At 45.9% G+C, this 26,027-nt stretch overlaps 1 protein-coding gene across 1 annotated transcript in view; it reads left to right on the forward strand.

Moving 5' to 3' along the window:
• UGT3A1 (UDP glycosyltransferase family 3 member A1) overlaps window positions 1–26,027 on the forward strand; it is a 49,274-nt gene that overhangs the window by 16,782 nt on the left and 6,465 nt on the right. Inside the window, exons 2-4 of the mRNA XM_040420973.1 lie at window positions 10,395–10,496; window positions 12,306–12,420; window positions 23,273–23,807. Of these exons, the coding sequence (XP_040276907.1) occupies window positions 10,395–10,496; window positions 12,306–12,420; window positions 23,273–23,807 (752 nt within the window). The remainder of the gene's footprint in view (window positions 1–10,394; window positions 10,497–12,305; window positions 12,421–23,272; window positions 23,808–26,027) is intronic.

The raw sequence follows: 26,027 nt of genomic DNA on the forward strand, positions 1-26,027 counted from the left end.
TCGAAGGTTGTACAAGTATAGAAAGAAAGCTTGTGACGTCAGACCAAAAGGTTTGTATATACGGGCATTCCCATATAAGGTGCCAGAAAGTTGCCCCCTCCGGGTCGCATCTATGACATCTAGAATGTGTCATTTTGCCTATTTTTTGCAGCCGGACGGGTGATAGATAACATATACATATAATACATAGCTGTATGAATTTATTATTGATAGATGGGGAAACCAATACCGGAGATTCCAATAGATCATTAATTTCTTCATTTGTGATACCGGGTATTAGAGTCTCCCATTTGGATAGTACCAGGAGAGGGGCCTTATGCATTTTGGTACTCAGCAAGTGAGTGTAGAGGGTAGAGATAAATCCCTTGGGGCCCTGGGAGCGTATGACACCGATCAGTGGGTAGTCAGAGATTGATATTGTGATATCCCTAAGGCCTCATGCACACGACCGTTGTGTGCATCCGTGGCCGTTGTTCCGTTTTCCGTGATTTTCTGCGGACCCATTGACTTTCAGAAAATGCACCGTTGTTCATCCGCGGCCGTGATCCGTGTTTCCTGTCCGTCCAAAAAATATAAACTGTCCTATTTTTTTTGACGGACAACGGTTCACGGACCCATTCAAGTCAATGGGTCCGTGAAAAAACACGGATGCAACAAGATTGGCATCCGCGTCCGTGATCCGTGGCCATAGCTTTTTCAGAGCTGAGTTTTCACATTGTAAAAACTCAAATCCGACAGCATATTCTAACACAGAGGCGTTCCCATGGTGATGGGGACGCTTCAAGTTAGAATATACTAAGAACTTTGTACATGACTGCCCCCTGCTGCCTGGCAGCACCCGATCTCTTACAGGGGGCTGTGATCCGCACAATTAACCCCTCAGGTGCCGCACCTCAGAGGTTAATTGTGCGTATCATAGCCCCCTGTAAGAGATCAGGTGCTGCCAGGCAGGAGGTGGCACCCCCCCTCCCTCCCCAGTTTTAAATTCATTGGTGGCCAGTGTGCCCCCCCTCCCTCCCCTGTATTACTGTACATTCATTGGTGGCCAGTGCGGACTCCCCTCCCTCCCTCCACTGTATTTAACTCATTGGTTGCCAGTGCGGCCCCCCTCCCTCCCTCCCCAGTATTATATTCATTGGTGGCCAGTGCGACCTACCCTCTCCCCCCCACCTAATTAAAATCATCTTCCCCCATCATTGGTGGCCAGTGCGGGCTCCCCTCTTCCCCCCCTCACTAATTAAAATCACCCCCCCCCATCATTAGTGGCCAGTGCGGCCTCCCCTCTCCCCCCTCTCCCCCCCTCCCTAATTAAAATCACCCCCCCATCATTGTTGGCCAATGCAGCCTCCCCTCTCCCCCCCCTAATTAAAATCACCTTCCCCCATCATTGGTGGCAGCGGAGAATTCCGATCGGAGTCCCAGTTTAATCGCTGGGGCTCCGATCGATAACCATGGCAACCAGGACGCTACTGCAGTCCTGGTTGCCATGGTTACTTAGCAATTTTTAGAAGCATTATACTTACCTGCGATGTCTGTGACCCACCGGGCGCTCCTCCTACTGGTAAGTGACAGGTCTGAGCTATAGGCAATGCGCCGCACAGACCTTTCACTTACCAGTAGGAGGAGCGCCCGGCCGGTCACAGACAGCGAAGGTAAGTATAATGCTTCTAAAATTGCTAAGTAACCATGGCAACCAGGACTGCAGTAGCATCCTGGTTGCCATGGTTACCGATCGGAGCCCCACTGGGACTCCGATCGGAACTCTCCGCTGACACCAATGATGTTGGAAGGTGATTTTAATTAGTGGGGGGGGAGAGGGGAGGCCGCACTGGCCACCAATGAATATAATACTGGGTAGGGAGGAAGGGGGGCCGCACTGGCCACCAATGAGTTAAATACTGGGTAGGGAGGGAGGGGGGCCGCACTGGCCACCAATGAGTTAAATACAGGGGAGGGAGGGAGGGGGGCCACACTGGCCACCAATGAGTTAAATACAGGGGAGGGAGGGGGGCCGCACTGGCCACCAATGAGTTAAATACAGGGGAGGAAGGGGGGCCGCACTGGCCACCAATGAGTTAAATACAGGGGAGGGAGGGAGGGGCTGCCCCTTCCTGCCTGGCAGCACCTGATCTCTTACAGGGGGCTATGTTACGCACAATTAACCCCTCAGGTGCGGCACCTGAGGGGTTAATTGTGCTGATCACAGCCCCCTGTAGGAGATCGGGTAGTCAGGCAGCAGGGGGCAGTCATGTACACATTCTTAGTATATTCTAACTTGAAGCGTCCCCATCACTATGGGAACGCCTCTGTGTTAGAATATACTGTCGGATATGAGTTTCACGATCTAACTCAAATCCGATGGTATATTCTAACATAGAGGCGTTCCCATGGTGATGGGGACGCTTCAAGTTAAAATATACCATCGTATTGGAGAAAACTCCGATCCTATCGTATATTAACTCCTGACTTTACATTGAAAGTCAATGGGAGACGGATCCGTTTGCAATTGCACCATATTGTGTCAACGTCAAACGGATCTGTCCCCATTGACTTGCATTGTAAGTCAGGACGGATCCGTTTGGCTCCGCATGGCCAGGCAGACACCAAAACAACTTTTTCTTCATGTCCGTGGATCCTCCAAAAATCAAGGAAGACATTCGGAAGAAAAAACGGACACGGATCACTGAAAAATTGAACCCGTTTTTGTGGACCGCAAAAAAAAACGGTCGTGTGCATGAGGCCTAAAATGAATGCTCATAGCATGTCGTAATTAAAGATACTTAAAAAATGTGGTTCTAGGTAGGTTATGACGTTCTTTCAATTGTTCAAAAGTGTTGAATACATTGCTGGAATATAGGTCGCCCAGGACAACAATCCCATGATCCCTCCAGAACTGTTTGTCAATCCCAGTATGAAGAGAGGGGAACATAGGGTTTTCCCATAAAGGTATATTAGGGGCCAATTCCATATAAGAATGCATCTTCTTGCCAGTTTCCCACACCTGATTGGCTAATTTGTGTACGGGCAAGAGTGCTCGGCTAAAGAGTTTTGGTTGTTCCAGCACTGGCCACAACGATGAGATATCCAAGAATGCAGCCAGCGGCCTTTCTGCTCTAACTAAAACATTCCCCGAGGAGATCCATGACCGTAGGTGTCTCAACTGTCCCGACAAATAATATAAATATAAGTCAGGCAAGGACATACCTCCATTCCCTCTAGGGCGGCACAATACGTCAATGGATAACTTAGGCCTATTATTGCCCCATATAAAAGGAGACATTAGTGACTTATAACGCTGGAATATCTTTTTGGGAACAATGAAGGGTGCATGCTCTAACACATATAACCATTTAGGTAGAATGATTAACTTAATCAAGTTTATTTGACCCGGGACGGATAATGGGAGACCACCCCACACCCTAAATTTGTCTGCACTATAGTTCAGGAGAGGCCGTATGTTGAGAGTGTGGAAAGAAGCCGCGTCTTTGGTGATATGGATCCCCAAATACTTAAATTCAGATACTATAGGTAGTTCAGTATTAAGGGAGGATGAGGGTAGAGAGTATAACGGAAATAGAACAGATTGAGACCAATTTATCCTAAGACCGGAAAATTGACTAAACGTTTCAATAAGATAAGTAGCGCGAGGCAGTGTAGACTCCACCTCTGACATAAACAGTACCATGTCGTCCGCGTATAGTCCCACTCTATCCTCTTGATCACCTATAAATATCCCTTTGAATTGGTCATCAGATCTAATACGAATAGCTAAAGGTTCAATCGCTAAAGCAAATAATAGTGGCGACAACGGGCATCCCTGCCTGGTACCGTGGCCCAGATCAAAGTTCGCTGAGCACATACCATTCACCAGAATACCAGCCGAAGGTTGTTTATATAAAATTGATATCCAGCTAATAAATGCAGGACCTATTCCAAAGCATTCCAGGGCGGCCAGTAAGTATGGCCATTCCACTGAGTCAAAGGCCTTGGCTGTATCTAGGGATGCCAGGGCCCACTGACTCTTCCACTGAAGGCCTATTTGGGTGACAACCTGCACTCTACGAATATTATCTGTTGTGGACCTACCAGGCAAGAATCCAGATTGATCCGGGTGAATAAGATTCAAAATAACCCCATTCAACCACCGTGCCAATATCTTAGCTAAAATCTTGTAGTCTAGATTTAATAGTGATATGGGCCTATATGACCCACAATCAACTGGATCCTTGCCTGGTTTGAGGAGTATTACAATGGTAGCTTCGTATAATGAAGGCAGTAGGGTACCTTTCGAAAAGGAGTCATGATACATTTGCAATAAGGGAGGAGCCAATAGATCAGCATATCTAGAATATACTTCTAGGGGTAGCCTATCCGGGCCAGGGGATTTCCCATTTGCCAAGGATTTAATAGCCTCTAATATCTCCTGATCCGTTATTGGGCTCTCCAGAGATTGAGCCATCTCTTGCGATAGCTTGGGGTATTCCATCTCCAGCAGGTAATTATTAAATGCCTCCCTACTCGGGCCTCATACAGGTCTTGATAAAACTCCCGGAACCGGTGAGCTATGGCCTCCGGTTCCACTACTATGATGCCCTCTCCGTTTCGAATACGCAGGATGGCGGGAGAGGCCTGATTCTGGTGAACGATATGTGCCAGCAACTTACCAGACTGGTTGCCTAGTTCAAAGTAAGATTGTTTGGTAAAAAAACATTTTGCGCTGGGCTTTTTCCTGTAATAAAGTGAGGTATCGTCTCCCAATTTGTAACCACCTCTCCCTATTCTGGGATGATGGATCCGCAACATACAGCCTCGCCATCGCAGCACATTCCTCTGCTAGGTCTTTTTCTTGTTTAGCAGAATTGCGCTTAATAAAGGAAATAGAAGATCTCAAGCATCCTCTCAGATAGGCCTTCAGCATCTCCCACACCACAGACCCATCATCATAAGCAGCGTGGTCAGACAAAAACACAGATAATTGGTCCGGGATACGGTCCGAAGGCGGGAACAGTGTAAGCCAGAAGGGGTGTACCCTCATGGAACGCCCCGTGCCCCTTACATTCGTCAATAGGGATAGTAGGATAGGGTTATGGTCCGACACCCCCCTGGTACCAAACTCCACCTGATAAGAGAGTGAACACACTGTGGATCCACCAAAGATATAGTCAATGCGGGATAAGGAGTTATGGCTAGCTGACTGACCTGAGGAAGCCCGTTCATCAGGGTGTTTATGGCGCCATAAGTCCACCCAACCCACTTCCGTCATCAATATGGACAATGGTGATTCCACTGAAGCACTTCCTTGTGGTTGCTCCTCACCATGAAACCTATCCAGTAGGGGATGTAGGGTCATGTTAAAATTTCCCATACATATAACCCGCACTGAGGGGAAAGTGGCCGCGAAACATATCGCCTGTTGTATTACCTGGAGGGAGGAAGGAGGAGGGACATAAATCCCCAGTATAACATATAGTATGCAATTAATATATGCTGCCACAAAAATATAACTTCCCGCATTGTCTATCTGTAGCTTCTCCACCTCCCATCTTAGGGACTTGTGAACCATAAGAGAAACTCCCCTGGCCAGGTTAGAGTAGCATGAGTGGCGAGTCCATTGGACCCAAGGCTTGCATAACCTCCTAGTCTTGTCAGGAAGTAAGTGGGTCTCTTGTAGGCACAAGATATGAGGGTTGAACTGACCGATCACTGAGAACACCATGCAGACAAAAAAAGGGGGGTCAGTCAGCACATCCCAAAGCGCAGGGGCACGTTGCTATGGCCGAGAACAAGGCTGTTAAACAAAACAAGCAATGCAACAGCTCACTGCAAACCAAATAAAGTACAAAATTGCATCATAATAGCAAATGCTGAACTAATAAGTTAGAGATGCTTGGCAAATCGTTTTGTACAAAATTATTTGAGCCCGTCTGCCGCACGTCAAGGCAATCTCTAGTTAGACGGGTTCCTAACACTAAATATACCTGTTATGTGCCATAGAGGCTATCATATCATTCAGAAAGTGCAGGTCCCACTTACATGCTGGATCCGCCTGAATTTCTGTCATTTTGGGTGCCAAAATGGCCTCCATTATCCAGGGAAAGCAGTTACCAGTATGCACGCCGGGCCCACTCCACACCACCCCCGGCGCCACATGGTCACCAGGGACTGCAATGAGAGTCCACACACTATCTCTCTCCTGGTGCCAGATGGCCTCAGTGAGTGAGGGGGAGCGGGCCAAGCTATAGACTAACACTAATTAAAATCAACCTGTGGGACCCGTCTAACTAGAGATCGCCTTGACGTGCGGCAGACGGGCTCAAATAATTTTGTACAAAACGATTTGCCAAGTATCTCTAACTTATTAGTTCAGTATTTGCTATTCTGATGGAATTTTGTATTTTATTTGGTTTGCAGTGAGCTGTTGCATTGCTTGTTTTGTTTAACAACTGAGGACACCATGGTACGCTTCCTAATACTCCCAAGGCCCCTGACATTCCAGGACATTAACCTTATGTCTGCCATTTTGTAACGTCATGAAATATGCATATCGCTCCCTACACTCTGTTACATACGGCCCCCTCCGATCATACATCCTTGTACCTTTTACATAATATGATAGTACATAGGTAGGCATGCAATGGTATTTAAGAACTAAGAAAAACCAAACATTTAACGGTGGTTCATTAAAGGTCATTGAAAGAACAGATCTAGCACCGGGTATCCGGGGCATCACATTTATGCAACGGGATACCCAGCAGTAGGTCATGCGTGGCACATAAGAGTACGGGGTGTGCTCATGGTTAACTTGACTCTTCGCACTGAAACTGACTTAAGTAGCCCACTGAAAACTCGTGGCCTAACTTTGTGGTATGTAAATACACCTATCTGAGGGAAAAACCCTTTCACCCTTATACCGGCAATTACATTTCTGCCCTTTCATAGCAGTAAGTCTGCGGATTGCCATCGGTTGCTCTTATCATAGATGGTGCTCGACATCAACTAATGCGGGGTAACAACATTATGCGACAATGCAGTTCTATGAGGTGCATACCATGTACCAAGCGAGGAAGATCAGATGGTAAAGGACAAAACATGGGTGGCATCACACTGTGAGGTAGGTAAGGCCCACATTTGGCATAACATATTTCAGTCCCTTGCGAACAACGGGGCGAAAAAAGGAGAAAAAGAGGGGGGGCCCCCTTGACAGGTGAGGCTTGCAGTAGATACTCATCTCGGGGGTCTCGCTGGACGCGGCTTACCCTCCAGCCAGGCCGCAGCTTCTGCAGGAGTGTTGAAGAACTTAATGGACTCTCCGTCCACTACCCATAGCCTGGCTGGGTAGGCCATGGAGTATGGAAGGTTCAAGTCCCGGAGACGTCTCTTAATCACTGTGAATGTCGCTCTGCGCTTTTGAAGCTCAGCGGAGAAATCCAGAAAAGAGCATGATATTCGCATTTTCAAAGCGTAGCTCTTGCTTGCGACGAGCCAGCTGTAGAATAAGGTCTCGATCTGCAGACGTTAGTAGTCACGCCAATAATGGCCGCGGTGGTGCTCCAGGAGGCAACGGTTTGGCCGGTACCCGGTGCGCCCTCTCAATAATAAAGGCAGAGGAGAATGTGGCATCAGGGAAGGTGGCTCGTAGCCATGTTGACACAAAATCACACGGGTTATTACCCTCTGCACGTTCAGGCAGTCCCACTGTACGCAGGTTGTTGCGGCGTGTGCGATTTTCGTAATCGTCGCACTTCTGCTGCCAATAATCCACATTCTTTTCCAGATCAACCAAGCGAGCTGGTAGTGGGTTCAACTGGTCTTCCACCGTAGACACACGGTTTTCCACCTCCGTAATGCGGTCACGCATGTTTTGCATGTCGTGTCTCAGGAGACCGATATCAATCTTCACCTCCTCCATCTTCCCTGGAAGAGAGGAGCGGCAGGTAGCTATTGCCTGAAGTAGCTGGTCGGTCACTTGTTTAAGGGAGGGCTCGGTGTCTGGTGTGTTATCCTCGCTAGGAGCAGGAGAGATACTCCTGGAGGTCGCGGCATGCACACGCGGCCCAGAACCAGCGCCATCTTGGGAGTCAGATCGGGCAAACTCTCTGAGTTTCTCAGCCGCCGACAGCGCCTTGTTACGTGTCATCCCGGTTCTGCGGGAACGTCCCGGTCTTCTCTCCTCCGTGGATGGTATGATTGCGGTGGGTACGTTCAGGATAACTGCAAAGTTAGGGCTACAGTGACGGAGCTCGGTTAAACACGACCGTCCATCTTGCGCTCAGGCCACGCCCCCCCCTTCAGTAGTATTTACAGGAGTAGCATGCTTCAGTAGTATTAACAGGGGTAGCATGCTTTAGTAGTATTTACAGGAGTAGCATGCTTCAGTAGTATTTACAGGAGTAGCATGCTTCAGTAGTAGTTACAGGAGTAGCATGCTTCAGTAGTATTTACAGGAGGAGCATGCTTCAGTAGTATTTACAGGAGTAGTATGCTTCAGTAGTATTTACAGGGGTGGCATGCTTCAGTAGTATTTACAGGAGTAGCATGCTTCAGTAGTATTTACAGGAGTAGCATGCTTCAGTAGTATTTACAGGAGTAGCATGCTTCAGTAGTATTTACAGGGGTAGCATGCTTCAGTAGTATTTACAGGAGTAGCATGCTTCAGTAGTATTTACAGGAGTAGCATGCTTCAGTAGTATATACAGGAGTAGCATGCTTCAGTAGTATTTACAGGAGTAGCATGCTTCAGTAGTATTTACAGGAGTAGCATGCTTCAGTAGTTTTAACAGGAGTAGCATGCTTCAGTAGTATTTACAGGAGCAGTATGCTTCAGTAGTATTTACAGGAGTAGCATGCTTCAGTAGTATTTACAGGAGTAGCATGCTTCAGTAGTATTTACAGAAGTAGCATGCTTCAGTAGTATTTACAGGAGTAGCATGCTTCAGTAGTATTTACAGGAGTAGCATGCTTCAGTAGTATTTACAGGAGTAGCATGCTTAAGTAGTATTTACAGGAGTAGCATGCTTCAGTAGTATTTACAGGGGTAGCATGCTTCAGTAGTATTTACAGGGGTAGCATGCTTCAGTAGTATTTACAGGAGTAGCATGCTTCAGTAGTATTTACAGGAGCAGTATGCTTCAGTAGTATTTACAGGAGTAGCATGCTTCAGTAGTATTTACAGGAGTAGCATGCTTCAGTAGTATTTACAGGAGTAGCATGCTTCAGTAGTTTCAACAGGAGTAGCATGCTTCAGTAGTATTTACAGGGGTGGCATGCTTCAGTAGTATTTACAGGAGTAGCATGCTTCAGTAGTATTTACAGGGGTAGCATGCTTCAGTAGTATTTACAGGGGTAGCATGCTTCAGTAGTATTTACAGGAGTAGCATGCTTCAGTAGTATTTACAGGAGTAGCATGCTTCAGTAGTATTTACAGGAGTAGCATGCTTCAGTAGTATTTACAGGAGTAGCATGATTCAGTAGTATTTACAGGAGTAGCATGCTTCAGTAGTATTTACAGGGGTAGCATGCTTCAGTAGTATTTACAGGGGTAGCATGCTTCAGTAGTATTTACAGGGGTAGCATGCTTCAGTAGTATTTACAGGAGTAGCATGCTTCAGTAGTATTTACAGGAGTAGCCTGCTTCAGTAGTATTTACAGGAGTAGCATGCTTCAGTAGTATTTACAGGGGTAGTAGGGGCAGTAGTATTTACAGGAGTAGCATGCTTCAGTAGTATTTACAGGGGTAGCATGCTTCAGTAGTATTTACAGGGGTAGTAGGGGCAGTAGTATTTACAGGAGTAGTATAGGACAGCTTCTGGTGTATATAGACCAGTCCACGAGCTTTCCCTGTAATATCACATCTCTTAGTTTTGTCTGTTTCTGGAAAAGCTGAGTGGCAAGCAGTATGGCTGCCATTATAAGTCCTACTAGGAGGTCGTCCAGCCACCCCAGACTCCAAAATATCAAATCTGCAGTGAATTCATCTGCTACATCACTAGGGGTGAAAGAGAGTGACGACAACCCTGTAGCCGCTGTAAATGATGGCCACATTGGTTGTCATGTGTGTCCCTGAAATTCAGCATCATAGCTTCAACAGGTATCAGCCCTGGTTCACCCAGTAACATGCATGCTCGGCCTCCTGCATGCATGTGTGGGCTCCCTATAGGTGAACCCGTTATCTGACACATATGTCCTGTATGATTTTGGCTGGGGCAGCACCTCGGCTTCTTACAGTGCTTGAATGATGGCTGCAGTGCAAAAGACTGACCCAAGGCGGTGTACTGCCTCATACCGCATCATACTGCAGCTCTTACATCAACTAAAAGTGCCACAAATAATGACGTGCAGCCCCAGTATTATACATATTATAGATATTACAGAGGGCTTATTTTATTTTAATTTAGGTGGAAGTCATTATCTGCTGATGGATAAGATCTCTCATATACTGCACAACAACGGCCATGACGTCAGAATGCTACTACAAGTTGGAGATGGCATGCTCCCAGGTCAGATTATCCATCTATCTCATCTATTATATTTATCTATCTATCTACACTGAGCAAAAATATGAACGCAACACTTTCGGTTTTGCTCCCATTTTGCATGAGCTGAACTCAAAGATCTGAAACATTTTCTACGTACACAAAAGACCCATTACTCTCAAATATTGTTCACAAATCTGTCTAAATCTGTTAGACTGCCCACAATAAAAGGCCACTCTGAAATGTGCACAGTTTTGCCTTACTGGGGGGAGGTCAGAAAGCCAGTCAGTATCTGGTGTGGCCACCATTTGCCTCACGCAGTGCAACACATCTCCGTGGCATAGAGTTGATCAGGTTGTTGATTGTGGCCTGTGGGATGTTGGTCCACTCGTCTTCCTCTGTGCGAAGTTGCAGAATATTGGCAGGAACTGGAACACGCTGTCGTATACGCCGATCCAGAGCATCCCAAACATGCTCAATGGGTGACATGTCCGGTGAGTATGCTGGCCATGAAAGAACTGGGATGTTTTCAGCTTTCAGGAATTGTGTACAGATCCTTGGGGCCGTGCATTATCATGCTGCAACATGAGGTGATGGTCGAGGATGAATGGCACAACAATGGGCCTCAGGATCTCGTCACAGTATCTCTGCGCATTCAAAATGCCATCAATATTGTCTATAACATACGCATGCCCATACTGTAACCCCACCGCCACCATGGGCCACTCGATCCACAACATTACCGGCAGCAAACCGCTCACCCACACGATGCCACACACACTGTCTGCCATCTGCCCTGAACAGTGAAAACTGGGACTCATCCGTGAACAGAACGCCTCTCCAACGTGCCAGACGCCATCGAATGTGAGCATTTGCCCACTCAAGTCGGTTACGACGACGAACTGCAGTCAGGTCCAGACCCCGATGAGGACGAGGAGCATGAAGATGAGCTTCCCTGAGACGGTTTCTGACAGTTTGTGCAGTAATTCTTTGGTTATGCAAACCGACTGTTGCTGCAGCTGTCCGGGTGGCTGGTCTCAGACGATCATGGAGGTGAACATGCTGGATGTGGAGGTCCTGGGCTGGTGTGGTTACACGTGGTCTGTGGTTGTGAGGCCGTTTGGATGTACTGCCAAATTCTCTGGAACTCCTTTGGAGACGGCTTATGGTAGAAAAATGAACATTCATTGCACGGGCAACAGCTCTGGTAGACATTCCTGTAGTCAGCATGCCAACTGCACGCTCCCTCAAACACTGCGACATCTGTGGCATTGTGCTGTGTGATCAAACTGCACATTTCAGAGTGGCCTGTTATTGTGGGCAGTCTAAGGCACACCTGTACAATATTCATGCTGCGGTGGGATGGATTATCTTGGCAAAGGAGAAGTGTTCACTAACAGATTCAGACAGATTTGTGAACAATATTTGAGAGTAATGGGTCTTTTGTGTATGTAGAAAATGGTTCAGATCTTTGTGTTCAGCTCATGCAAAATGGGAGCAAAACCAAAAGTGTTGTGTTTATATATTTGCTCAGTCTATCTATCTCCTATCTATCTATCTATCTATCTATGCTAAATGCTACCATTTGTGCCCGGAAGTTTCCCGGCATTGTCTGCCGGAGTGTAGTGCTGCAGGTGTGAATGCAGCCTTACACAGGACAGGATGGGTCCTCCACTATGTTGCCGCTCTCCACTCTGGACAAAATGCTGATCGTTAACAGTGGACCCGCTTTTTCGTATTGCTTGAGGGATCTATTCACGTGCGGGGTCCTTTATGACATTGTGAATTATTTTATATTTGATGTTTTTAGATCACAATATATTCACATTTCAGATGACCAGCTCCAACTCAGCTCCTACCCTGTCTCTACGTACTCGCTGGACGAGGAGTATCGACAGCACTATAAAGACCTTTTCAAAGAAAATCAGAAGGAATTTCTTATGGGCCGGTGAGTCTGTAGTAAGGATGTGTCTGTGATGAAGATCCGGTTTATTTCCTATGACCTGATCACTTCTTTAAGGGGCCGTCCAGTTTAGAAAACCCATTGTCGTACAGAGTACTCTATTAGTAGGAGAATATATAACCCGTAGAGGACCCGCGCCGTGCATGTACGGCGCGGTAATCGGGCGGGTGCAGGAGATGCGCCTGCCCGACCCGCAGCAGGGGTTCGGCAGTCACTGTTAGCCGGACCCCTGCTGCATGTGTCGGCATCGGCGCATTAACTCTTCATGTGCCGCTGACCGCGGGACACATGCTATGTCCTCACGGGAATCGGCGCTGCCATCAGGTCCCCGTGCTGCTGTGACGGGGACCCGATGGCATGGAAGGCAGCCCCATGCCTTCCTTAGGCATCGGAGCTGCCTTCCGGGGGAGAGCCTGTGAGATCCAGCCCCCTGGATCTCACAGACAGGAAGCTGTATGAGTAATACACACTGTATTACACTTACAGCCAATGCATTCCAATACAGAAGTATTGAAATGCATTGAAAAGGGGATAATGCACTGTAAAGGGGATCAGACCCCCAAAAGTTGAAGTCCCAAAGTGGGACAAAAAATTAACTGAAAAAAAAGTTGAAAAAATAAAGTTTTCCCCCCCAAAAATTAAAAGTTTCAAGTAAAAAAAAAAATACGTAAAAAAAATTGTAAAAAATAGGGAAAAAAAGAAAAGTAGACATATTAGGTATCACCGCGTCTGTATCGACCGGCTCTATCAACATATCACATGACCTAACCCCTCAGATGAACACTGTCAAAAAAATTAAATAAAAACTGTGCTAAATAAACCGTTTTTTTGTCACTTTACATCACTAAAAGTACACCAAATTTCTTTTTTAAAAATAGGGAAAAAGTAGACATATTATGTGATGCCGCGTCTGTAATAACCTGCTCTATAAATATCACATGACCTAATAGCAAGCGATCAAAAAGTCATATGCACCCTATAATAGTACCAATCAAACCGTCATCTAATCCCGAAAAAAATTAGCCCCTACACAAGACAGTCGCCCAAAAAATAAATAAAACTACGGCTTTCAGAATGTGGAGACACTAAATTATTTTTTTTTTAAATGCTTTGTTATGTAAAACTGAAATAAACAACCCAAAAAAGTTGTCATATTTGGTATTGTCGCATCTGTAACAACCTGCTCTATAAAAATACCACATGATCTAACCTGTCAGATGAATGTTGTAAATAACAAAAAATAAAAACGGTGCCAAAATAGCTATTTCTTGTTACCTTGCCTCACAAAAAGTGTAATATAGAGCAACCAAAAATCATATGTACCCTAATATAGTACCAACAAAACTGCCACCTTATCCCGTAGTTTCTAAAATGGGGTAACTTTTTGGGAGTTTCTACTCTAGGGGTGCATCAGGGGGGCTTCAAATGTGACATGGCAGCCTAAAATTATCCCAGTGAAATCTGCTTTCCAAAAACCATATGGCGTTTCTTTCCTTCTGCGCAATGCCATGTGCCCGTACAGCAGTTTATGACCACATATGGGGTGTTTCTGTAAACTACAGAATCAGGGCCATAAATATTGAGTTTTGTTTGGCTGTTAACCCTTGCTTTGTAACTGGAAAAAATTGAAATTTTGAAATGTTATCTCTATTTTCCATTAATTCTTAGGGTTAACAAAGTTTGTAAAATCAGTTTTGAATACCTTGAGGGGCGTAGTTTCTAAAATGGGGTAATTTTTAGGTGGTTTCTATTATGTAAGTCTCACAAAGTGACTTCAGACCTGAACTGGTCCTTAAAAAGTGGGTTTTGGAAATTTTCTGAAAAATTTCAAGATTTGCTTCTAAACTTCTAAGCCTTATAACGTCCCCAAAAAATAAAATGGCATTCACAAAATGATCCAAACATAAAGTAGACATATGGGGAATGTAAAGTAGTAACTATTTTTAGAGGTATTACTATCTATTATAAAAGTAGAGAAATTGAAATTTGCAAATTTTTCCAAATTTTTGGTAAATTTGGCATTTTTTTTATAAAAAAAAAAAATTTCACTCAATTTTACCACGGTCATGAAGTACAATATGTGACGAGAAAACAATCTCAGAATGGCCTGGATAAGTAAAAGCGTTTTAAAGTTATCACCACATAAAGTGACACTGGTCAGATTTGCAAAAAATGGCCTGGTCCTGAAGGTGAAAAATGGCAGGGTCCTGAAGGGGTTAAAGGGATTATCCCATGAGTAATGTAAAAAATTAAAATCATACCTAATCTAGTACATGACAATCAGGGTACAGCCCTGTACCTCACATGGATCCAGAGATCTCCCTGTTCATTGCTGCAATTGATCTGCTAGATTTATTTCAAGCTGGCAGCTCGAGGGGGGCCCTGTCCTTTTTCAGGGGGCATGTCCTGCTGCAGCTAGGGGCAGTTAAAGGATGGAACTGAGCATGTGCTTACCTCTCAATGAGCAGGACAGAGAAATTAGAAAAAGAGCAAACAGGAGGTGGCGCTATACAGAAAGATTTTAGTGAATAACTTAGTAGCTATAATACATTTTTAATTACACGCAATTACAAAAATATTCAGATCCAGGTGCTGGTTTGAAAACTGTAGAATATTTATGGGACAACCCATTTAAAAGCTCCTGCTGCCCCATGCTTGGATTTAGACAATAGAGGCGATTTATGGTAACTTTTGTGACTATATATATTTTTTAAATAGCATTCACCGCTTTTGCGAGACAAAACATTTTCTGGAATGTTGGAATGTGTCCAAAAAAGAGGAAATGACCTTCCTGTTGTATGCAGATTTACAATACATTCTCCACGTCTTCTCCTAGAAGAGAGGAGGTGTGATGCCGGGGGAGTCTTGGTGCTTGGTGTATCACAGAATCTGTATCTATATATGTTTGTCATGCGTTGCCCCGACAAAAAGTAATCATTACAAACAGTAATCTATATATAATAGTATTGCTCTACTTAATACAGGAGTATTACATAGAGTGACTACAGAATAAAACCACCATAGAGTGACTACAGAATAATACCACCATAGAGTGATTACAAAATAATACCACCATAGAGTGACTACGGAATAATACCTCCATAGAGTGACTACGGAATAATACCACCATAGAGTGACTACAGAATAAAACCACCATAGAGTGACTACAGAATAAAACCACCATAGTGATTACAAAATAATACCACCATAGAGTGACTACAGAATAATACCACCATAGAGTGATTACAAAATAATACCACCATAGAGTGACTACGGAATAATACCACCATAGAGTGACTACAGAATAAAACCACCATAGAGTGACTACAGAATAAAACTACCATACTGTGATTACAAAATAATACCACTATAGAAGGACTATGGAATAAAACCACCATAGAGTGACTACAGAATAATACCACCATACAGTGAATACAGAATAATACCACCATACCATACAGTGATTATAAAATAATACCACCATAGTAACTACAGAAAAATACCACCATACAGTGATTACAGAATAATACCACCATACCATACAGTGATTATAAAATAATACCACCATAGTAACTACAGAATAATACCACCATACAGTAATTACAAAAGGCTAGTTTCATGCTAAATTCTACTGGCAGGCTGTTCCCGCTGGAAGACATTGGGCCAGATTTATCATTAGCTCAAGTCAGAATAATGGAGTGAAAAAGTCGCAAATTTTTGCGCAATTGCTAAAACTGCGCAAAAATGTGCGACTTTTTTCTGCTCTGCTCTATGCTCTCCAGTTTTCTGAAAGTGGGCGTGTTTTTTTATGTAAACGAATCTCTAGACAGATTTACTATCGCGACTATTTAAAAAGTCTTTTGTAAAGCTGCTTACTGACGGATGAACTGCTACCGTCAAACCACATTTATTACAGTCTTAAAGGGCCGATCATAAATCTGACTTTAGCCATATGTGAAAGTGGAGTAAGCTGTCAGAGTAATGATAAATCTGGCCCATTGTATCCGACAAAGCTGGATACTACCTGAATCTGCCAGAGCCCATTGACTATAATGGAACTCGTCGGGGATCTGGCCTGTTTCAGGCATTTGTGCCTCAATTATTCTGAACAAAAATTGCTGCTTACAGCTGTATTTGTCCGGCTGAATCCCAGAACTAATGCCAGATCCGTACCGAGTCCCATTCTAGTCAATGAGGCCTGGCGGTGCTCCTGTCTTTTCTGGCTGTGCCGGATACAATGGGCCAGATTTATCATTACCCCGACAGCTCACTCCACTTTCACATATGGCTAAAGTCAGTTTTAGCCAAGTCAGATTTATGATTGGCCCTTTAAGACTGTAATAAATGTGGTTTGACGGTAGCAGTTTATCCGTCAGTAAGCAGCTTTACAAAAGTCGCACATCTTTACGAAAAAGTCGCACGTTTTATGAAAAAGTCGCATGTTCTATTAAAAAGTCTCATAAGATAAGCATGGTCCTCACTGGAGTGAAATTGCGCATTTTTTTGCGACTTTTTTGCGACTTTTTAAATAGTCCCAATAGTAATCTGTCTAGAGATTAATTTACATAAGTAAACACGCCCACTTTCTGAAAACTGGCGAGCATAGTGCAGAGCAGTAAAAAGTCGCCGCTAGTGTGAAAGTAGCTTAATACTACCATACAGTGACTACAGAAGAATATCCAATCATACTATTATACAGTGACTGGTTAATACACTGACAAATAAATACCATATCACCACCAAAAATACTAACAAGCAGTAATACTCCCATACAGGGGCTAAGGCCAAATATTAGCGCCACTTAGTGAATGATTAACTACCATATAGTGAAATATTACTACCACCATACCGTGACTGATTAATACCAGCATACACTGACAAATAAGTAATAATATCATATTTATAACCAGTAGTACTACCAAACAGTAATATTTTCATACAGTAACTAATGCTAATATTAAAAATGATACATATTAGCACTCACAAACAATATTCTACGGTTTTCAAATCAACACCTGGACCTGAATTATTTTGTAATTGCATGTAATAAAAAATTTAGTGTAGACACTGATTTCAATACAGTGCATCTGTATAGCGCCACCTGCATTTTTTTTTTTCTTATTTCTTTGACCGGCTCATTAAGAAGGCCGCACATGCTCAGTTTTATCTTTCAACTGCCTCCTGAGCTATGAGCATGGATACACCTCCTGAGCTGTGATAGGGAGAGCATGGACACACCTCCTGAGCTGCAGCAGAAAGGACACTCCCCCTGAGCTGCAGTTTGATATTAATCTAGCAGAGCAATGAATGGGGAGATCTCTGGATCCATGTGAGGTACAGGGCTGGTTCTAGCTTTATTAGAAAGACTAGCAGAAGGATAAAAAACAGCCCTGGAAAAAGTTGCACACCAGCCCCACAGCATTGCATCATTATTTACTTGTTTATAATAGGAGAAAACATTCATTTTAAAACACGTGTGTAAACACGAATATGAACTTTGCCCCACGATAGCTCTTTTGTAGAACCCCCATTGTTCATATTATCACAGTGTTTTCCCAACCATGATGCCTCCAACTGTTGCAAAACTACAACTCTCAGCATGCTCAGACAGTGTTTTACCACGCCCTTTGACCCGCCCCTTTTTTGTTGGCCACCTATTTAATGATTGCTGCATGCAACATTTTACTTGACCAGCTATTTTAGATATTCTACGGCAGTCCTGTTACAATCCCCCCTCCCCCCAATGAGCCTTTCGACCAAATAATAAAAATATTTATAAAATCTCACCCATATGTTGCAAAAAATAAATAAAAATCTGCAATGTAAAATCGATAATAATGATCAACTACAAACAAACATATTTCACATGAGAACTTACAATTACTTGGCTTGGCCCTTGGGGATCTCGGACGCCACTTCCACACTTTGGCCGGGGGCTCGGCGGAGCTGATGTGTTTTATCCTAATGAGAAAGATTTCATAATAAGGATTTGGAGAAGGAGCAGAGGGATAGCAGAGCAGGGAGAGGCTGGTGCTGCTACTAGGGGGTCATGCCGTGGGGGAGTAATAAAGCCCACTATAATGCCCCCCCCAGTAGTAATAATTCTCCTTAGGCCTCATGCACACAACCGTTGTGTGCATCCGTGGCCGTTTGCCGTTTGCCGTTTTTTTTTGTGGACCCATTGACTTTCAATGGGTCCGTGGAAAAATTGGAAAATGCACCGTTTTGCAGCCGCATCCGTGATCCGTGTTTCCTGTCCGTCAAAAAAATATGACCTGTCCTATTTTTTTGACGGACAACGGTTCACGGACCCATTCAAGTCAATGGGTCCGTGAAAGAACACGGATGCACACAAGATTGGCATCCGCGATCCGTGGCTGTAGGTGAATTTCATACAGACGGATCCGAAGATCCGTCTGCATAAAAGCTTTACGATACAGATGTCTATGCTACGGCAGGGGAGGGAGAGGTGTGTCCCCTCCTGTTCCTCTGATAGGCTGCCAGCACTAGGCCGGTGCAGACGGCGCAATGACATCATCGCGCCGCCTGAACCGTATAGCGAGGGACACAGGCCGGAAGAGGCCTGCATCGCATCGCTGGAGGTAAGTATAAGTGTTTTTTTTTTTATATAAGTAAAAGTGCCCCGTCCCTTAAAATTGTGAAAACTCATATCCGACAGTATATTCTAACACAGAGGCGTTCCCATAGTGATGGGGACGCTTCTAGTTAGAATATACTACGAACTGTGTACATGACTGCCCCCTGCTGCCTGGCAGCACCCGATCTCTTACAGGGGGCTGTGATCCGCACAATTAACCCCTCAGGTGCTGCACCTGAGGGGTTAATTGTGCATATCATAGCCCCTATAAGAGATCAGGGGCTGCCAGGCAGCAGGGGGCAGACCCCCCTCCCTCCCCAGTTTTAATTTCATTGGTGGCCAGTGCAGCCCCCCCCCGGCCCCCCCTCCCTCCCTCTATTGTATTATTTTCATTGGTGGCACAGTGTGCGGCCCCCCCCGGCCCCCACTCCCTCTATTGTATTATTTTCATTGGTGGCCAGTGTGCGGCCCGCCCCCGGCCCCCCTCCCTCTCTCTATTGTATTATTTTCATTGGTGGCACAGTGTGCGGCCCCCCCGGCCCCCCCCCCCTCCATCCCTCTATTGTATTATTTTCATTGGTGGCACAGTGTGCGGCCTCCCCTTACTTAGCAATATTAGAAGCATCATACTTACCTGCTGCGCTGTCTGTGACCGGCCGGGAGCTCCTCCTACTGGTAAGTGACAGATCATTAAGCAATGCGCCGCACAGACCTGTCACTTACCAGTAGGAGGAGCTCCCGGCCGGTCACAGACAGCGCAGCAGGTAAGTATGATGCTTCTAATATTGCTAAGTAACCATGGCAACCACGACTGCAGTAGCGTCCTGGTTGCCATGGTTACCGATCGGAGCCCCAGCGATTAAACTGGGACTCCGATCGGAACTCTCCGCTGCCACCAATGATCGGGGGAGAGGGGAGGCCGCACACTGTGCCACCAATGAAAATAATACAATAGAGGGAGGGAGGGGGGCCGGGGGGCCGCACACTGTGCCACCAATGAAAATAATACAATAGAGGGAGGGAGGGGGGCCGGGGGGGGGGCCGCACACTGTGCCACCAATGAAATTAATACAATAGAGGGAGGGAGGGAGGGAGGGAGGGGGGGCCGAGGGGGGTCTGCCCCCTGCTGCCTGGCAGCCCCTGATCTCTTACAGGGGACTATGATATGCACAATTAACCCCCCTCAGGTGCAGCACCTGAGGGGTTAATTGTGCGGATCACAGCCCCCTGTAAGAGATCGGGTGCTGCCAGGCAGCAGGGGGCAGTCATGTACATAGTTCTTAGTATATTCTAACTTGAAGCGTCCCCATCACCATAGGAACGCCTCTGTGTTAGAATATACTGTCGGATCTGAGTTTCACGATCTAACTCATATCCAACAGTATGTTCTAACATAGAGGCTTTCCCATGGTGATGGGGACGCTTCAAGTTAAAATATACCATCGGATTGGAGAAAACTCAGATCCGATGGTATATTAACTCCTGACTTTACATTGAAAGTCAATGGGGGACGGATCCGTTTGCAATTGCACCATATTGTGTCAATGTCAAACGGATCCGTCCACATTGACTTGCATTGTAAGTCAGGACGGATCCGTTTGCCTCCGCACGGCCAGGTGGACACCAAAATGACTTTTTCATGTCCGTGGATCCTCCAAAAATCAAGGAAGACCCACGGCCAAAAAAACGGTTGCGGACCGTGAAAAAATACTGTTGTGTGCATTAGGCCTTATAATGTGCAAAACATACCCCTTTGTAATGCCCCCAGTTGAGCTAATGTTCCCATAATGTGCCAATATAAAATACCCCTTCTAAGTGCCCCCGTAGATGACCCCATAGTGCCCCCCCATTCCACATAGTAGCCACCATAATGTGTCCCAGTATAAAATGCCCCTATACAGAGCCCCCTATATAAAATACCCCTTCTTTTTAGCCTCAGTAGATGCCCCTATAGTGCCACCCAATAATCTGCCAGTAATAAGTGCCCCAATAGATGCCTCCCAATCATGTGCCAGTAAGATGTGCCCCCATAGATGCCCCCCAATCATGTGCCAGTAATAAGAGCCCCCCACCATCATGTGCCAGCAGCCAGAGCCCCCCCATATCATGTGCTAGTAGCCAGAGTCCCCCCCTATCATGTGCCAGTAGTCCCCATTATGTGCCAGTAGTCCCCCTTATGTGCCAGTAGTCCCCCTTATGTGCCAGTAGCCCCCTTATGGGCCAGTAGCCGCCCCTTATCATGTGCCAGTAGCCGCCCCTTATCATGTGCCAGTAGCCCTCTTATCATGTGCCAGTAGCCCCCTTATGTGCCAGTAGCCCCCTTATCATGTGCCAGTAGCCCCCCATGTGCCAGTAGCCCCCCTTATGTGCCAGTAGCCCCCCTTATCATGTGCCAGTAGCCCCCCCTTATGTGCCAGTAGCCGTCCTTATGTGCCAGTAGTGGTCCTTATGTGCCAGTAGCCCCCACTTATCATGTTCCAGTAGCCCCCCCATTATGATTATGGGGATGAACGCTTCCACAATGGAAGCGCTCATCTCCTGCTGTGCCCTGCCGCCGTCCGCCCCCACTTGTCACCAGGGCCGCAGCCTTGCGGCACTCAGGCCTGCCGGCCTCCAGCGGGGGTCAGTGTTAAGGGGTGGAGGTCACAGTTTTGGGGGCAGGGTGCTGTAGATGTCACTGTTAAAGTGGATAGTGTTGATATCTTTTAACGACACACACAAACATTAAGTGAAATTGATTAAATATACCCGAGCGAAGCCGTATCCTTCTGCCAGGGCCAAACTGGCCTGCCGGGATACCGGGAAATTTCCCGTTAGGCCGGCAGGCCTGAGTGCCGCAAGACTGCGGCCCTGGTGACAAGTGGGGGCGGACAGCGGCAGGGCACAGCAGGAGATGAGCGCTTCCATTGTGGAAGCGTTCATCCCCATAGTCATCTGTATCGCCGTCCTCAGGACGGCGATACAGATGTCTATGCTACGGCAGGGGAGGGAGAGGTGTGTCCCCTCCTGTTCCTCTGATAGGCTGCCAGCACTAGGCCGGTGCAGACGGCGCAATGACATCATCGCGCCGCCTGAACCGTATAGCGAGGGACACAGGCCGGAAGAGGCCTGCATCGCATCGCTGGAGGTAAGTATAAGTGTTTTTTTTTTATATAGGTAAAAGTGCCCCGTCCCTTAAAATTGGACCTCCACAGCAGCCCACCCCCTTAACTTTGACCTTTACAGCAGCCTTCCCCTTTAACAGTGACTTTCACAGCATATCACCCCCTTGACAGCAGTGGCGTTGCCGGGGGGGCCAGAGGGGGCCATGGCCCCCCCCCTACATCACGCTGTGCCCCCCCAACTGAGCGGCTGCAGCCGGGCACATCAGGGAGATGAGCGCTTCCATTGCGCTCATCTCCATAGACATCTGCCTGTGCTGCGGCAGGGGAGGGAGAGGCGTGTCCCTTCCCCTTCCTCTGATAGGCTGCCGGCCTAGTGCCTGCAGCCTATCAGAGGCCGGCGCAGGCGGTGCGATGACGTCATCGCGCCGCCTGAGCCATACAGCGCGGGACACAGGCCGGAAGAGGCCTGCATCGCATTGCTGACATGGAGGTAAGTATAAGTGTTTTTTTTTTTTTTTTTTAAATTGTTTTACAGGCACATTAGGGGGGCTCTTGTTACTGGCACATTGGGGGGGCTTATTACTGGCACATGATGGGGGGGCTTATTACTGGCACATGATGGGGGGCTTATTACTGGCACATGATGGGGGGCTTATTACAGGCACATTAGGGGGGCTCTTGTTACTGGCACATTGGGGGGGCTCTTGTTACTGGCACATGATGGGGGGGCTTATTACTGGCACATGATGGGGGGGCTTATTACTGGCACATGATGGGGGGGCTTATTACTGGCACATGAGACCTGTCCCTAGGTTGTATATGATATTGTGGTTCAGTACAATTCATGCCAATGGAGCTGAGCTGCAATATCAGACACAACCTACGGACACCTTTGAAGGGCCTGTTCAAAACGAAAAGAACATGGATGCTTTCTTCCAGAAACAGCGTCGCAGCTGTCCAAAGGGCATGTGTGGTATTGCATCTAAGCTAATACAGAATTGAATGTGACTGAGCTGCTGTACCACACACAACCAGTCGATAGGTGTGGCGCCGTTTTTGGAAGAAAGCAGCCATCTTTGTTACTCCGGGCCACCTGAATACTGCATCTCATACGGTCTTGTTTCTCTGTCTACAGAAGCAATCTACACATCTTCTTGAAATTCCTCAATGAGCTCTCCTATCAGTGTAATATAACTCTGCATCAATCTGATATACTCAACTTCTTAAAGGAGGAAAAGTATGACCTAGCAGTCGTCGAAGGCTTCAACCCTTGTTCTTTCCTGGCCATGGAGAAGCTGGGAGTTCCTTACATCGCTTTCTTCCCTGGGATCTTCATGAATGCCGGCAAGGTCGGGATAGAAGGTCCTCTGTCCTACGTACCATTATTTAACTCCCACCTCACTGACCGCATGGATTTCTTTGGACGTTTGAAGAACACCTTCATGTACCTGGGATCATACGTAGTAGAGAGGCAAATGGATGCGTTGTTTGAGAAGGTCATTGATGAGCACTTTCCTGTGGGCTCCAGACCATCCATTGCTGACCTGCATAAAAAGGCTGAGCTCTGGATCTACAACATAGACTTCAGCATTGAGTTCCCTCGACCACTTTTACCAAATATTCAGTACATTGGAGGACTATTGGCCAGGCCTGCAAAGCCGGTAACTCAAGTGAGTATAATGTCCATATTTCTTTATAGCGGTCGGAGATCAGTTTTTTCTGATTCCGAGCTCCCACTCGAGGGGGCTTACTAATGTGATATGAAGTTGTGTCTGATACTGTATAAGGGGAATAGGGTCTGATACGATATAATGGGGGAGAGGGTCTGATACTGTATAAGTGGGATAGGGTCTGATACTGTATAAGTGGGATAGGGTCTGATACTGTATAAGGGGTATAGGGTCTGATACTTTGTAAGCGGTATATGGTCTGATACTGTATAAGCGGTATATGGTCTGATACTGTATAAGCGGTATATGGTCTGATACTGTATAAGCGGTATATGGTCTGATACTGTATAAGGGGAATAGGGCCTGATACTGTATAAGCGGTATAAAGCCTGATACTGTATAAGGAGTATAGGGTCTGATACTGTATAAGGGGTATAGGGTCTGATACTGTATAATGGGTATAGGGTCTGATACTGTATAAGGGGTATAGGGCCTGATACTGTATAATGGGTATAGGGTCTGATACTGTATAAGCGCTATAGGGTCTGATACTGTATAAGGAGAATAGGGTCTGATACTGTATAAGCGGTATAGGGTATGATACTGTATAAGCGGTATAAAGTCTGATACTGTATAAGGGGAATAGGGTCTGATACTGTATAAGCAGTATAGGGTCTGATACTGTATAAGCGGTATAAAGCCTGATACTGTATAAGGAGTATAGGGCGTGATACTGTATAAGGGGTATAGGGTCTGATACTGTATAATGGGTATATGGTCTGATACTGTATAAGCGCTATAGGGTCTGATTCTGTATAAGGAGAATAGGGTCTGATACTGTATAAGGAGAATAGGGTCTGATACTGTATAAGCAGTATAGGGTCTGATACTGTATAAGCGGTTTAAAGCCTGATACTGTATAAGGAGTATAGGGCCTGATACTGTATAAGGGGTATAGGGCCTGATACTGTATAATGGGTATAGGGTCTGATACTGTATAAGCGCTATAGGGTCTGATACTGTATAAGGAGAATAGGGTCTGATGCTGTATAAGTAGAATAGGGTCTAATACTGTATAAGCGGTATAGGGTATGATACTGTATAAGTGGTATAAAGCCTGATACTGTATAAGGCGTATAGGGTCTGATACTGTATAAGGCGTATAGGGTATGATGCTTCATAAGTGGTATAAAGACTGTCAGTGTATAAAGGGTATAGAGTCTGATTGTCACATTCGGGTGTGGGAGGGAAACACCACACTGAACATAGGAGGGAAAGGGGTGAGGGAATAAGACCTGGAAACTAGGGAAAGGAGATGGACACCTCCTAGTAAAACCCTAATCAAAGTCCTGACTGACTACCAGTATTAACAGACCCCAGAGGTAGCTGAGTTCATACACAGGAATACCTAATGTCCTAACTCACCCTATAGGACCCTGGTACTAATGTCAGGACTGAGACAACCTGTTCCTTCAAAAGGAAGGATGAACAGGAGTCTCCCTCAGGCCTTAATACAAATGACAGGGAAATGCAACACGCAAAATAACCCAAACAAAATACAAAAGGGAAAGAAAAAAACTTAACTTCAAGTGGCTATGGCAGCACCAGGAACTCAGCCGAGATCCACACACCAGCTATCCACAACTCAAACAGAAGCTATAGACCGCATAGCATAGTGGGAGAAACAACAATAAATAGAGAAGGTTAAATTATCATAATAGCCACACTGTCACGGCTGAGAGTGGGGGAAACCCTCAACCGTACGATGTTATAGGAATAAGGAAGCTGCTAGGCCAGGACAACAGAATCAGGGAGCAGGTCACCTCCTAAAGCGTCCCTAACTCTGACCCTGACTCCTAACCGTATGAGCCAACCCAGATGGTAGGAGGGCTCATACTCAGGAACCTCAGGTCCCTACTAGCCCTCAGGAAATCCCTGGATTAGGAGCAGGGTAAGACGACCTGTTCCTCCTAGACACGGATGAACAGGAGTCTAAACTGGCCAAGCTGCAAGGAAAGGGAAACATATACAACATATGGATATGGCAGATGAGTGAAACCACTTCCACACCTACCTGCCACAGACACACTGACTGGAACCCGTGCTCAAATGCTGATGTCCACACCAAACACAAAGGGAGACAGCACACACACATCTAAACACACAGGAACCAGATCCATAGCTTCAATAAGGTGAGACTCCACACAAACATAAGCATAA

The sequence above is a fragment of the Bufo bufo genome, chromosome 2 (assembly GCF_905171765.1).
Source record: "Bufo bufo chromosome 2, aBufBuf1.1, whole genome shotgun sequence".
In the NCBI taxonomy this organism is placed as follows: domain Eukaryota; kingdom Metazoa; phylum Chordata; class Amphibia; order Anura; family Bufonidae; genus Bufo; species Bufo bufo.